General features: G+C 36.5%; 1 protein-coding gene across 21 annotated transcripts in view; it reads left to right on the forward strand.

Annotated features, from left to right (window-relative positions):
• Window positions 1–16,352, forward strand: part of LOC123558248 (C-Jun-amino-terminal kinase-interacting protein 4-like) — a 109,248-nt gene that overhangs the window by 65,341 nt on the left and 27,555 nt on the right. For 16 of the 21 annotated variants that reach the window (XM_053543046.1, XM_053543051.1, XM_053543048.1 and 13 more), the window contains 8 exons: window positions 399–542; window positions 1,897–1,965; window positions 5,743–5,974; window positions 7,911–7,991; window positions 8,880–8,947; window positions 11,367–11,518; window positions 11,786–11,957; window positions 12,677–12,790. In XM_053543046.1, the coding sequence (XP_053399021.1) occupies window positions 399–542; window positions 1,897–1,965; window positions 5,743–5,974; window positions 7,911–7,991; window positions 8,880–8,947; window positions 11,367–11,518; window positions 11,786–11,957; window positions 12,677–12,790 (1,032 nt within the window). The remainder of the gene's footprint in view (window positions 1–398; window positions 543–1,896; window positions 1,966–5,742; window positions 5,975–7,910; window positions 7,992–8,879; window positions 8,948–11,366; window positions 11,519–11,785; window positions 11,958–12,676; window positions 12,791–16,352) is intronic. The other 5 variants (XM_053543059.1, XM_053543060.1, XM_053543061.1 and 2 more) reach the window with 3 other exon arrangements.

Raw genomic sequence — 16,352 nt, forward strand, 5'->3', positions numbered from 1 at the left:
TCCATTCAGTATTTATGTAATAGAATTCCACTTAAGCCAGTGCTAGTGGGCGTGAGAAGTGTTACACTTTCCATCTCATGAACAGACTCAATCAAACTGAGTCTGCTATTATTTTGCTTGGTTGCATTCTGTACTTCCAAAGAATCTTGTTATAGATTTTATTATAAAGTTGAGTTAAAGAAAGTTTTAGTTGGGTGACAATATGTCAAAGACCGAGATGTCTGCTTACAGTACAGGGCTGTTTTTGAGTTAGTTTTAGAGTTTAAAGAAGTGCAAAAACTTTCCTCCTGTCTAAGCTTGATATTTTCCCCACTGTTAATGTGTAAAGGTTCAACAAAACTATATCAAGTATCCCAATTAAGTCTTAAATGCACAACTGTAAATTACTATAAATACAGATGATGTGAAATGTCGAAGTTCCAGTAGCCTGAATGAGAAGAGGGCCTCAGTAGATTCTTACATACCTATCAACAAAAGGGCCTCGCTTGAATCCCTGTTTGGGAAACGCACATCAAGGGGCTCTATTGGTTCGGTTGAAAAAGGTGACATGCATGGAACATGGCATGAACCTTTGAAATGCTGAGACTTTGAATTTTCGATAACGATTTATGTATGAAATTTGACTGCTCTTAATGATTAAGGGCATCTGCATGAAATAAACCTAACTCAGTGTATATTTGAAAGTCCTTTTCAGTAATATTTTAACAATTTCCTACTGTGAATATATAGATAATACAGGCATGCACTAGAGACCATTTTGTATTTAGAGGAAGCATTACATAATGATGTTATGCTGGTCTAGAACTGATAATTCTGTATGCATGAACAATGTTCACACCTTCCCAGCTTGTCAATGTTCTGAATTCATAGATACTTAAACAATTTTATGGCTGAACACAAATTGTTGAAAATCAGTTTTGCTGCCTTGTGGAGAACAAGTTAATACTGGTATAACTTACAAGAACTGGTCAGAGAACTTTTTATGGTATTTAACGCAAGTGGTGATTTAACTAAGCATTAAATGCCACTTTTGATGATTAGAATATATTTTTAGAGACAGTTACGTTTGTCATGTGGAAAAATATTCATTTTAAGAATTCATCTCTTTTAGAATATATTATATGTACTAACCACTTTAATGCATTCTATACGCTTCTGGATTGTTAAAGATCAGCACACAGTTATGTAGTTTGATTAATTAGCTTTAATGTTTTTCTGTTAACTCAGTACCTCTCTTGCTGATATAACTCTTCTGTATTTTCCTGTCTATCTAACATAGTTTCTTCTTCTGTTGTCTTGTTCAAATAACAGTTTAGTAGACACTAAAGTGCACTGTCATTCTGCATACAGAATGACAAAACACTAAATGATTTACTTTAATAACACAGTAAACAGTGAAGTTTTAAAAAAATGCATTGTCAAATGATTTTAAGTTTTATCTTCAAGGTAACTAATATAGACTTCATTTATTTTTGCTTTTCTTGTTCTGCTGTTTGAAAAAAAGAGCATAATTACCTTTGTTTAAAAATATATTTGAGCCACACTATTAGAAAACCAACATAGTGCATTTGCGACCAGCATGGATCCAGACAAGCCAGGCTGTTCGCTAACAGTTCCTCTAATTGAAATAAACTTTGAAAGCAAACAGCATGCATCCTGACCAGACTGTGCGGATGCGCAGGCTGATCTGGATCCATGCTGGTCGCAAATGCACTATGTTGGTTTTCTCATGGTGCGGCTCATTTTTGGTCATGGTTTTATACCAGTGCTTTACTAATTTAGGTGTAATAATTAAATCATGTAATTTCTGTAATATGTAACTATGCATATGTTGAACTGGATTTTTGTTTGTATGCCTGATTATATGTTTTGTGTGAACACCCACGTGTATTGCAGACGGATCATTGCCGCAGAGTAGTGATGTCAGTCATTTCCATACTGGAACACTAGATAGAATAGCCTTTGGTAAATAAATAGTTGATGTATATGATATATTGTCAGATATTTAAGGACTAAAGTGGGAATAAAATTAATTAAATTTTTTTAGTTATTTGCAGGGATGAGAATTTTCTGTTTTCTGCTAACTTTTTCTTTTCTTGATGCAAATTCATGAAATTGATCTGATATATGTAAAATAGTAATTATGTCTCCCCTCCTCTGGGGGAGACATATTGTTTTTGCCCTGTCCGTCCGTCCTTCTGTCCGTCCACCACACTTCATTTCTGAGCAATAACTGGAGAGCCATTTGACCTAGAACCTTCAAACTTCATAGGTTGGTAGGGCTTATGGAGGAGACGACCCCTATTGTTTTTGGGGTCACTCCGTCAAAGGTCAAGGTCACAGGGGCCTGAACATGGAAAACAATTTCCGATCAATAACTCGAGAACGAATTGACCCAGAATGTTGAAACTTCATAGGATGATTGGTCATGCAAAGTAGATGACCCCTATTGGGGTCACTCCATTGAAGGTCAAGGTCACAGGGGCCTGAACATGAAAAACCATTTCCGATCAATAACTTGAGAACAACTTGACCCAGAATGTTGAAACTTCATAGGATGATTGATCATGCCGAGTAGATGACCCCTATTGATTTTGGGGTCACTCTGTTGAAGGTCAAGGTCACAGGGGCCTGAACATTGAAAACCATTTCTGGTCAGTAAGTTGAGAACCACTTGACCCAGAATGTTGAAACTTAATAGGATGATTGGTCATGCAGAGTAGATGACCCCTATCGATTTTGGGGTCACTCTGTTAAAGGTCAAGGTCACAGGGGCCTGAACATCGAAAACCGTTTCCAATCAATAACTTGAGAACCTCTCGACCCAGAATGTTGAAACTTCATAGGATGATTGTTCCTGCAGAGTAAATGACCCCTAATGTTTTTGGGGTCACTCTGTTAAAGGTCAAGGTCACAGGGGCCTGAACATTGATAACCCTTTCCGATCAATAACTTGAGAACCTCTTGACCCAGAATGTTGAAACTTCATAGAATGATTGAACATGCAGAGTAGATGACCCCTATTGATTTTTGGGTCAGTCTATTAAAGGTCAAGGTCACGGGCCTGGTCATGTAAAATCATTTCCGGAAAATAACTTGAGAACCACTTGACCTAGAATGTTGAAACTTAATAGGATGATTGGACATGCAGAGTAGATGACCCCTATTTATTTTGGGGTCACTTGATCAAAGGTCAAGGTCACAAGAGCCTGAACAGTGACTTGAGAACCACTAGGCCGAGAGTGTTGAAACTTAGCGGGATGACTGGACATGCCAAGTAGATGATCCCTATTGCAGCCAACCATCATTGTCACTTTGACTTTCGCTCCTGACCCCTATTGACTTCTTACCTATAGGACTTTGCATTGGGGGAGACATGCGCTTTTTAGCTCGACTTTTCGAAGAAAATGTAGAGCTATTGCACTTGCCCCTGCGTTGCGTCGGTGTCGGCGTTGGCATCGCCGTTGGTTAAAGTTTTTGATAAAGTCAAATATCTCTGTTACTATCAAAGCTATTGGCTTGAAACTTAAAATAATTATTTACTATCAAAGTCTACACCAGGAGAAACAATCCCCTTAACTCTGATTTGAATTTTGACAGAATTATGCCCCTTTTTAACTTAGAATTTTTTGTTAAAGTTTTTGATAAAGTCAAATATCTCTGTTACTATCAAAGCTATTGACTTGAAACTTAAAAAAGCTATTTACTATCAAAGTCTACACCAGGAGAAACAATCCCCATAACTCTGATTTGAATTTGAACAGAATTATGCCCCTTTTTAACTTAGAATTTTTGGTTAAAGTTTTTTATAATGTCAAATATCTCTGTTACTATCAAAGCTATTGACTTGAAACTTAAAATACTTTATTACTATCAAAGTCTACACCAGGAGAAACAATTCCCATAACACTGAATTGAATTTTGACAGAATTATGCCCCTTTTTAACTTAGAAATTTTGTTAAAATTTTTGATAAAGTCAAATATCTCTGTTACTATTAAAGCTTTTGACTTGAAACTCAAAATAGTTATTTACTATCAAAATCTACACCAGGAGACACAATTCCTATAACTCTGGTTTGAATTCGGACAGAATTATGCCCCTTTTTAACTTAGAATTTTTAGTTAAAGTTTTTGATAAAGTTAAATATTTCTGTTACTATCAAAGCTTTTGACTTGAAACTTAAAATACTTATTTACCATCAAAGTCTACACCAGGAGAAACAATCCCCATAACTCTGTTTTAATTTTGACAGAATTATGCCCCTTTTAACTTAGATTTTTTTGTTAAAATTTTTGATACAGTCAAATATCTCTGTTACTATTAAAGCTTTTGACTTGAAACTCAAAATAGTTATTTACTATTAAAGTCTACACCAGGTGACACAATTCTCATAACTATAATTTGAATTTTAACAGAGTTATTACATTTTTTAACTTGGATTTTTTTTTTTACTGGCAAAGCTCAAATTCAGAGTCAAGCACTGAGAAAAGTCGAGCGCACTGTCTTACGGACAGCTCTTGTTTACAAAAGCAATTTCTAGTTTTTTTGTATTTTCAACTTGCCCCCGACCATTCTCACCCCTGCAGATATGCACTGAAAGTTTAAACTTTCCACTGAACATTTTCACCCCAGCAGATATGCACTGAAAGTTAAAATTTATCCAGACCATTTCAACCCCTGCAGAAGTGTACTGAAAGTTAAAACTTGCCCCAACTATTCTCACCCCTGCAGATGTGCACTGAAAGTTAAAGTTTGCCCTCGACCATTTTCACTCCTGTAGAAATGTACTGAAAGTTAAAACTTGCCCACCAACCATTCTCGCACCAGCAGATGTGTAATGAAAGTTAAAATTTGCCCTCAACCATTTTCACCTCTGTAAATATGTACTGTAAGTTAAAAATGTGCCACTGACTATTCTCACCCCTGCAGATGTGCACTGAAAATTAAAATGGTAACCTATTCTTGTTAAACTATGTAATTGACACAAAGATATATACAGTCCATACATTTGTTCTGATGATATCCTAATGAAATTAATCCTGCAGATATACTGTGTACCTTAAAAATTACAGACAAAATTTGTTGTATCTGGTTTGTGCAAGTATTGATAATCTACCTATATTTCATGTGGAGTAGTTGTCAGTTTCTGGTAGAGAACTACATAGTACTGATCAGAAATTACTGTCATCCTGCTTGAAAATAAGATCAAATGCAGCATGTTTATTTGACCTAATAGGGGAGCAGGTTTTTATGAACTTATGCAGTTTTAGGAGTTTTTAGCCCCAGTACTATTATTCTTCAAGAATGAACCATTCAAAACAAAATTAGAGCTCCATTTAATATCTTTGAGTCTCAATTATCAGCATATGTGTTAATTATAAATATGTATCTGTGATGTATGAATAATTTTGAAGGGTTTCGGATCAATGGCAAAATTACTTTTTCTGGCATAATGTATTCAATCAATGTTGTGCCCTTTTTGCTAAAACCCTCATTATGTTTATCACTGTATAAATTTATGTTAATATGCACCCTTTCTTACCTCAGATATACCTTTCACAATTTTAAGCTATGTGTGGACCTTAATTCACAGTTGCATGTATAAACATGTTTTTTTTTTATTAAAATGCAGTTCAAAATAATGTTTAGCCCCAAACATACTAATTCTTACTTGTAAAGAATGTTTATAATCAAAATACTTGTGGAAGTAAAGCCAGATTGTATTTTTCAATCATTGTAGGAGAAACACTACAGCCAACTGTATTCAAGGCTAAAGGATCCCCAGTATCCTCTGGTACAGCCACCCCTGACACCGGCAGTGGGATCATGAGTCGGCGTATCCTACGTGAGCCTTCAGAGATGGTGAAGGATGGGATTAATTCATTGGCTTCGGGAAGTAATCTTCAGGCAGAGGAGGTAGAAAAAACTAGTAGTGTGCTACCCACCATGTGGCTCGGTGCACAGAGTGGAAGGTTTATTATTATCCTTTATGATAACATGTTTCTTTAGAACTTATTTATTTGTTAAAAATAAAACACTGCTTGATTTCATTACCTTTTTTAAATAGTCTTGATCAAACCAAGTCTGTCATTATTATGTCTCCCCATATTGTTTTTGCCCTGTCTGTCCGTCCGTCCGTCCATACGTACCACTTCATTTCCGAGCAATAACTGGAGAAACATTTGACCTAGAACCTTCAAACTTCATAGGATTGTAGGGCTGCTGGAGTAGACGACCCCTATTGTTTTTGGGGACACTCCGTCAAAGGTCAAGGTCACAGGGGCCTGAACATTGAAAACCATTTCCGATCAATAACTAGAGAACCACTTGACCCAGAATGTTGAAACTTCATAGGATGAATGGTCATGAAGAGTAGATGACCCCTATTGATTTTGGGGTCACTCCGTGAACATTGAAAACCATTTTCAATCAATAACTAGAGAACCACTTGACCCAGAATGTTGAAACTTCATAGGATGATTGGTCACGAAGAGTAGATGACCCCTATTGATTTTGGGGTCACTCCATCAAAGGTCAAGGTCACAGGGGCCTGAACATTGAAAACCATTTCCTATCAATAACTAGAGAACCACTTGACCCAGAATGTTGAAACTTCATAGGATGATTGGTCATGAAGAGTAGATGACCCCTATTGATTTTGGGGTCACTCTGTCAAAGGTCAAGGTCACAGGGGCCTGAACATTGAAAACCATTTCCAATCAATAACTAGAGAACCACTTGACCCAGAATGCTGAAAGTTCATAGGATGATTGGTCATGAAGAGTAGATGACCCCCTATTGATTTTGGGGTCACTCCGTCAAAGATCAAGGTCACAGGGGCCTGAACATTGAAAACCATTTCCGATCAATAACTAGAGAACCACTTGACCCAGAATGTTGAAACTTCATAGGATGATTGGTCATGAAGAGTAGATGACCCCTATTGATTTGTCGGGTCACTCTGTCAAAGGTTCAAGGTCACAGGGCCTGACAATTGAAACCATTTCAGATCAATACTAGAGAACCACTTGACCAGAACGTTGAAACTTCTAGGATGATTGGACATGAAGAGTAGGATGACTCTATTGATTTGGGGTCACTCCTCAAAGGTCAAGGTCACAGGGGCCTGAACATTGAAAACAATTTCAGATCAATAACTAGAGGACCACTTGACCCAGAATGTTGAAACTTCATAGGATGACTGTACATGCAAAGAAGATGACCCCTATCGATTTAGGGGTCACTCTGTTAAAGGTCAAGGTCACAGGGGCCCGAACATTGAAAACCATTTCCGGTCAGTAACTTGAGAACCACTTGACCCAGAATGTTGAAACTTAATAGGATGATTGGTCATGCAATTGATTTTGGGGTCAGTCTATTAAAGGTCAAGGTCACAGTGGCCTGTTCATGTAAAATCATTTTTTTTGGAAATAACTTGAGAACCACTTTACCTAGAATGTTGAAACTTAATAGGATGATTGGACATGCAGAGTAGATGACCCCTATTTATTTTGAGGTCACTTGATCAAAGGTCAAGGTCACAGGAGCCTGAACAGTGACTTGAGAACCACTAGGCCAAGAGTGTTGAAATTTAGCGGGATGACTGGACATGCCAAGTAGATGATCCCTATTGCAGCCAACCATCAGTGTCGCTTTGACTTTCGCTCCTGACCCCTATTGACTTCTTGCCTATAGGACTTTGCATTGGGGGAGACATGCGCTTTTTTACAAAAGCATTTTCTAGTTTTTTTGAGTTCTATGTTTCCAAAGGGTCTTCTTAAAGATTTTATTGAGATTTGTTTTATAACATTATCATGCTATAAAATGTAATTCTGAAATAATTACTGAAGAAATAGAAATGAAGTCATTTTATTTTAATTAGAAGTTATGATTGTTGTTTCTTTTCAGTTTGTATGTTCATTCATCAGTGTCTCAGTGGAGAAGATGTCTGCATTCTGTTAAACTAAGAGATTCAATCCTTAACATTGTGTAAGTATATTGTGTTTAAATAGAAATGTAGCAGTTGCTTCCCCTACACCAGTGTTGAGGTTTTAGTATTGGGACTTCATATGCATATCATTAGTTCAGTGCTGCAATTTTGCTGACATGGTGCTATTAAGGGGAATTTGCAAGATTTAAAAGTATTTCTATATAAAGAGCTTGCTTAAGGACTACAAATGGCAAAACATATGAATAAAGCAGATCATAACAATTAAGGTAGCAATTTAAATAATAACATCAGTGTACTTAATGGCAGCCATTTTTTGGTAATGTCATCTTTCTTTCCCCAAATATGGTGTTTATGTTACAATTTTATTAGATAGGATTAAATGTGGAACTTTCAAGTCAAGCAGTACAATTAAGAACTATTCAAACTAAGATTCATTTTATACTTGAAACCTATAGAATATGATTAGTTTATTTTTTTATTAATTTGCCATTTATGGTGATGCACATTGTTGAAAAATTAATGATGTAACTGTGCCTTAAATGGCTGCTGTTCTATCAAATAGGTAGTATTTGAATGTCTATATCTTTCTTTGGTTTTAGCCCAATCTTCATAATTTCTTTTTTGCAAGTTTCATGTTTTAAGAAAATGTGTTTAGATGTTTCATGTCCGCCTTTGAAGAGCTGATGGTGGTAGATCATCTCAAAATTTTGCTGCCAAGTTCAGTTTGTTTTTATCTACTGTCTGTTAGTGACAGTAATGAGCAAGGTACACAGTGGTTTCTTTCAATGCACTTGGTACATCCGTGTGAATGAAGCTATAGCTTTCGTAAGTTTAAAATTTGCTAACTGGATAATTTATTTCTCATAGAAAATGGAGCATGATGGTACTTGCATAAAGAAGAAATAGAGGTTATTATTTTGTTTCAGACATGTGAAAGGACGTGTACTGGTTGCCTTGGCAGATGGGACAGTAGCAATATTCCATAGAGATACAGGTACTCTCACATTTTATATAGCATTACTTAACACACTGTATTACAGTTTCTGTGCAATTTTTATACGTCGGAAGGGATGTATTATGTTATGACGCCAGTGTCTGTCCGTCCGTTAGCAATTTCATGTCTGCTCTGTAACTCTTGAACCCCTTGAAGGATTTCGAAGAAACTTGACACAAATGTTCACCACTTCGAGACGACATGCAGAGCGCATGTTCTGGATGGCTCGCTTCAAGGTCAAGGTCACACTAAGTCATGGGGGTCAAAGGTAATATGACTTTGTTTCGTGTCTGCTGTGTAACTCTTGAACTGCATGAAGGATTTTTAAGAAACTTGGCACAAATGTTCACCACATCAAGACGACGTGCAGAGTGCATGTTTTAGATGACTTGCTTCAAGGTCAAGGTCACACTTAGGAATCAAAGGTCACACCTGAACCCCTTGAAGGATTTCGAAGAAACTTGACACAAATGTTCACCACATCAAGACAATGTGCAGATCTTATGTTCTTGATGGCTCGCTTCAAGGTCAAGGTCACATTGAGACTACGAGCGAGCGCATGTTCTGGATGGCTTGCTTCAAGGTCAAGGTCATACTTAGGGGTCAAAGGTCATACCTTCAGGCATATATTGCTCCACATTGCAGTGCTCTTGTTCATAATGTTTCTCAACACACTGTAGTACAGGTGCTGTGCCATTTTGTATAGTGTTGTTTTACATACTATTTCTTTTCAATAACTTTAACTATATCTAGTTTAAGTTCTGGTTATGACATGAAGTATTTTTTGCCCCCTACCAGTGGAACACTGGAGAGGACTATAGGAATGCCATCCTTCCATCTGTCTGTCCACTAATCTGGATCCTGCAATAACTCAAAATGTATTAAAGCTAGATTCATAACACTTGGTATGTTAATAGAGGGCAATATGTAGATTATGCACATACATGACTTATGCTTGTAGGTCATAGGTCAAGGTCACTATGTTTTATTACACAGAAATGTTCCCCATGATTTGACAATGTGTCACGCACATGAACCATGGTTGTCGGTCAAAGGTCAAGGTCATTATTGAAGGTCAAATAAAATTGTTTCCACTCCATAACTTTAATTTATGTTCATAAATGGATTACCTTAGTTCTGCACACAAAATTTAATGTTCTCCACGAAGAGGCAATGTGTCCTGTACATGATCTGGGCTTGTAGGTCAAGGTCACTATTGAAATTTAAGTAAAAATAGTATTTGTTCTTAGCTCCTAAATGCCTTGAAACATTTTTAGTCCTAACACTGTTGCCAACAACCACAAGGGACAAACACTAACAAAGCTTTCCGCCAGTAGTCACTTGTTATTCCTATCATAAACTATGTGTCTTATCATATCTTCCAGGATAATGAAAAATACATAAATTTCCATGTATAGGTTCCAAAAGCATAACTTAGAGTTATTTATCAGTCATCTAGTATGAATACATTAATGGATGGATATCCCTTGTGTACAAGTCACTGCCACATTATACAGTACTGACATTTTGACATTTGTCTATACAAGATAAATATCAGTTGATTATGCAAACATTTAAATGTTTCTGAATGTGAATGTCTCAAGAATGTCTCAAGAATTCATTTATCTTAATGTTATGGACAAGTTTGCCACAATAAATTGTTGTTTATTTGCATAACTTTCTGCATATTTATTGATTTTGGTGTCTGACTTAATGAAATTGGAGACTGAGAAAACTGGACAATATTCAAAATATTTACATACAATTACCAACAATTTATGGTGTTTAGTAATAAAGAAATAGGAAGATGGAAGATTTTAGCAGCTAATGTTTGTGTCTGTTGCATTCTGTCAAATTTTGATATAAGAACAAAATAATTGAGCCGCGCCATGAGAAAACCAACATAGTGGCTTTGCGACCAGCATGGTTCCAGACCAGCCTGCACATCCGTGCAGTCTGGTCAGGATCCATGCTGTTTGTTAACAGTTTCTCCAATTCCAATAGGCTTTAAAAGCGAACAGCACGGATGCGCAGGCTGGTCTGGACCCATGCTGGTCGCAAACCCACTATGTTGGTTCTCTCATGGCACGGCGCAAGTAGGAAGATAAAGATTTTAGAAGCTAATGTTTGTGCCAGCTGCATTCTGTCAAATTTTGATATAAGAACAAAATATGTAGCAGATATTTAATGACTAGAATTGTGTTGATCTCTTGTTGTGTCTTGCATTAATATGACATTAAATCCCAGTCACTCAAACATTGTCTGAGAGATATGCTAATAAAGAAATTTGAGGCTTCTGTACCAGTTTATTCACAGTTAAGACAGAACTTGTTTTCTGTAGCTTTTCCCGTTTTAAATAAATAAAACCAGTAATGTAATTAAGTGCTAGTTGTCATGTTATATATCATTACAATTACAGATGGGCAGTGGGACCTTCAGAATTACCATTTACTAGATCTAGGAAAACCACATCATTCCATACGCTGTATGTCTGTGATTGCCAACAAACATGTCTGGTGTGGATATAGGAACAAGATACATGTTGTAGACCCACAGTCTATGACAATTACAGTGAGTTATGATACAGTTCTTTCTTTCTTTTATCAGTTGGCAATTTTTTTATGAATGTTACCTTATTTTGCTTAAGTGCTTGTAACATTGCATCTGAATAGTTGAAATCTACCCTCTATATTATGAAAGTCACTTCTTTCCATGGATCTTCTCTAACTATTGCTCATAAGTAGATAAAAGTTTCAAATCATTATCATCAATGGAAATTTGCAATGTTATGTACATGTGATGTGTGAATTGCCCATGTATTAACATTTTACATTGTAGAAAAGTTTTGATGCACATCCACGTAAGGAAAGTCAGGTGCGACAGTTGGCTTGGGTTGGGGATGGTGTCTGGGTATCAATACGCCTAGATAGTACGTTAAGACTGTACCATGCTTACACACACCAACATTTACAAGATGTGGATATAGAACCATATGTTAGTAAGATGTTAGGTATGTGAAAATATAGAGCAGTATGTTTGTAAAGTGTTAGGTATTTGAAAATGTAAAATCATATGTTAGTCAAATGTTAGGTATGTGTAAATATAGAATCATAAGGTAGTAAATTGTTAAACATGTGAAGGTATAGGAGCATACATAAGTTAAATGTTATCTTTGTGAAAATGTATAAATGTTAGGTATGTGAAAATACATAACTTTTTGGTATAAAAATGTTATGTGAAAATATGAAACCATACGTTAGTAAGATGTTAGGCATGTAGAATACAGAAACATATATTACTGAAATGAATTTTAGTGACAGGAAAATATAGAGCCATATGTCACTGAAATGTTAAAAACATATTGGTAAAGAGCTATGTGTTAATAAGGTCACTGCAAACTTGAGACTAAATATTACATAACCAGTACACTCTGTCAGGCCACCATGGAGGTAACAGGTGAAAGCAGAGCTGTAATACAAATGGATCTTACTTGTTGCGCAGACAAAATGAAAAATTTAATTGAGACAGTCGTGACTTGAGTCGATGCTGAGCTGTTTGATATGGCATGCATCTATATTATTGATTTACTGATTGTTTAAGAAAATTCAAGCATTGAAAATATAACCGAAAATATATATGTACTGCAGTAAAAGTTGGTTGATAAAAACAAATAAAGATTCGGAAGAGTTTCAAATGGAACAATTGTTCATTTAAATGCTTTTGTTTCAGGAACTGGAAAGTTAGGATTTTCATTTGTCCGTATAACCTCGATGTTGATCTCATGTAACCGACTGTGGATAGGAACAGGAAATGGTGTAATAATCTCAGTACCTTTGTCAGAAAGTAAGTATTCTCATACCATTGTTAGAAACTGGCTGTCAAAATGCTCTTGTGAGGAAGTTAGTATATAAATACTGTCATCAGAAAGTGAGTTTCTGACTGTTCTGATTGCTATCTAGATCTAGTATTATGATAATAATAAAATAATAATAATTTTGTTGTCAGAAAGTGTGACCCATTTCTTGTCAGAAATAAAAAACATTGATACTGTTGTCAGAAAGTAAGCATCTATATTCTGCTCTCAGAAAATGAGTTACTACTTTTTGTCAAGAAGTGAATATCTCAAAAATGTTGTCAGAAACTGGGCTTTGAACACTGTTGTCAGAAAGTGAGCTCCTACTCTTAGGAAGTGAATATCCCAGTAAAGTTGTCAGAAACTGAGCATCGAAGCACTGTTGTCAGAAAGAGAGCTTCTACTCTTTTAAGGAAGTGAATACCCCAGTAATGTTGTCAGAAACTGAGCATTGAAGCACTGTTGTCAGATAAAGAACTCCTACTCTTCTTAGGAAGTGAATATTTCAGAACTGAAAAGGTACTGAACTGAAGTAATAGAAAAGTTTGAAGTAATAAAGAAGATTAGCACATTCTTTTGTTAGTTGTGAGGTACAAGCACTATGTATTGCAAATTCTTTCTATACACTTTCTAAGACTGATTTATTCTTTGTCTTTCTTGTTGACTTTGCAAGTTACTCTTCCTCATGTAATTTTTTTGTGATCACATTTGCTGAAGATAAATCCTAGATTTTCTGGAATATTTTGACTCCCCACGGTGATGTTTATTGAGTTTTAGATTATCTAAACAGGGAAAACCTTTCTGTAGCTGAATTTTAAGTGATTTTGTAATTTGATTGTATGTAAGCTTGACTGTCACTTTTGATGGCTGTTAAAGTGGATATATACACATATAGAAAATTACAAAATTCTGCGAAACAGAGATATGTACTGCAGTTTAGGAAAGTTCTTATATATAAATATGTACTTACAGTTTATACAATATATGAGCCATACCATGAGAAAACCAACATAGTGGGTGTGCGACCAGCATGGATCCAGACCAGCCTGCGCATCCGCGCAGTCTGGTCAGGATCCATGCTGTTCGCTTTTAAAGCCTACTGCAATTAGAGAAACTATAAGCGAACAGCATGGATCCTGACCAGACTGCGCGGATGCGCAGGCTGGTCTGGATCCATGCTGGTCGCAAACCCACTATGTTGAATTTATCATGGCACGGCTCATATATTTTTGGTAATAGTTGTCATTTCACAGTAATCATGACAGCAACTGCATTTTCATTAACATGTTAATTAAAAGTTTAAAGCATTGCATTTTTAACTCTTTTATGATTACACCCAAGTACAAACCTTTGCCTGTGGTCCAACACAGATGATGACCTTTGCCCATAGTTTTTTTTCCAGTTGCACACACTTGCCTGTAGTTTAGACCATGCACCCTGCTGTGATTCTCTTTGATGTCTACCTTGATCATGGTTTTACACATCTGCCTACCTTGTCCTGTTTTTCTCATTAATGTCCACATTTGCATACAGTCCTCTCCAGATTTCCATATTTGCCCATATTCCTATTCAGTTGTCAATCTATACGTGTGGTCCTAACTTTTCTACCAAGGTATACACCTATACCTGTGATTCTAAGTTGTGACAGTAGTCAGGACTATTTGTCCACCTGCGCTATTAATGGTTCTAATTTTTAGCTCAACTATTCATAGAATAGTAGAGCTATTGGACTCGCCGGTGCTTCTGGTCTGCGTCCACGTTGGCATCCCGATTTGGTTAAGGTTTTGTATGTAAGCTGGTATCTCAGTAACCACTTGTGGGAATGGATTGAAACTTCACACACTTATTCACTGTGATAAACTGACTTACATTGCACAGGTTCCATAACTCTATTTTTGCTTTTTTACAAAATTATGGCCCTTTTTCAACTTAGAAATTTTTGGTTAAGGTTTTGTATGTAAGCTGGTATCTCAGTAACCACATGTGGGAATGGATTGAAACTTCACACACTTATTCACTGTGATAAACTGACTTACATTGCACAGGTTCCATAACTCTATGTTGCTTTTTTACAAAATTATGGCCCTTTTTCAACTTAGAAATTTTTGGTTAAGGTTTTGTATGTAAGCTGGTATCTCAGTAACCACATGTGGGAATGGATTGAAACTACACACACTTATTCACTGTGATAAATTGACTTACACTGCACAGGTTCCATAACTCTGTTTTGCTTTTTTACAAAATTATGCCCCTTTTTCGATTTAGCAGTTTTGGGTTTAGGTTTTTTTATGTAAGCTGATATCTCAGTATCCACTAATGGGAATGGATTGAAACTTCACACAATTGTTCACTGTCATGATCTCACATGCACTGTGAATGTCCCATAGCTCTACTTTGCATTTTTACGAAATTATGCCCCTTTTTTGACTTAGCAGTTTTAGTAAAGTTTTTAGCTCACCTGTCACATAGTGACAAGGTGAGCTTTTGTGATCACGCAGCGTCCGTCGTCCGTGCGTCCGTTCGTGCGTGCGTCCGTCCGTCCGTCCGTAAACTTTTGCTTGTGACCACTCTAGAGGTCACATTTTTCGTGGGATCTTTATGAAAATTGGTCAGAATGTTCATCTTGATGATATCTAGGTCAAGTTCGAAACTGGGTCACGTGCCGTCAAAAACTAGGTCAGTAGGTCTAAAAATAGAAAAACCTTGTGACCTCTCTAGAGGTCATATATTTCACAAGATCTTCATGAAAATTGGTCAGAACGTTCACCTTGATGATATCTAGGTCAAGTTTGAAACTGGGTCATGTGCCTTCAAAAACTAGGTCAGTAGGTCAAATAATAGAAAAACCTTGTGACCTCTCTAAAGGCCATATTTTTCATGGGATCTGTATGAAAGTTGGTCTGAATGTTCATCTTGATGATATCTAGGTCAAGTTCGAAACTGGGTCAACTGCGGTCAAAAACTAGGTCAGTAGGTCTAAAAATAGAAAAACCTTGTGACCTCTCTAGAGGCCATATGTTTCATGGGATCTTCATGAAAATTGATCAGAATGTTCACCTTGATGATATCTAGGTCAGGTTCAAAAGTGGATCACGTGCCATTAAAAACTAGGTCAGTAGGTCAAATAATAGAAAAACCTTGTGACCTCTCTAGAGGTCATATTTTTCATGGGATCTGTCTGAAAGTTGGTCGGAATGTTTATCTTGATGATATCTAGGTCAAGTTCGAAAGTGGGTCACGTACGGTCAAAAACTAGGTCAGTAGGTCTAAAAATAGAAAAACCTTGTGACCTCTCTAGAGGCCATACTTGTGAATGGATCTTCATAAAAATTGGTCAGAATGTTCATCTTGATGATATCTAGGTAAAGTTCGAAAGTGGGTCACGTGCCATCAAAAAGTAGGTCAGTAGGTCAAATAATGAAAAAACGTTGTGACCTCTCTAGAGGCCATATTTTTCATGGGATCTGTATGAAAGTTGGTCTGAATGTTTATCTTGATGATATATAGGTCAAGTTTGAAACTGGGTCAACTGCAATCAAAAACTAGGTCAGT

Source organism: Mercenaria mercenaria, chromosome 5 (genome assembly GCF_021730395.1).
Source record: "Mercenaria mercenaria strain notata chromosome 5, MADL_Memer_1, whole genome shotgun sequence".
NCBI lineage: Eukaryota > Metazoa > Mollusca > Bivalvia > Venerida > Veneridae > Mercenaria > Mercenaria mercenaria.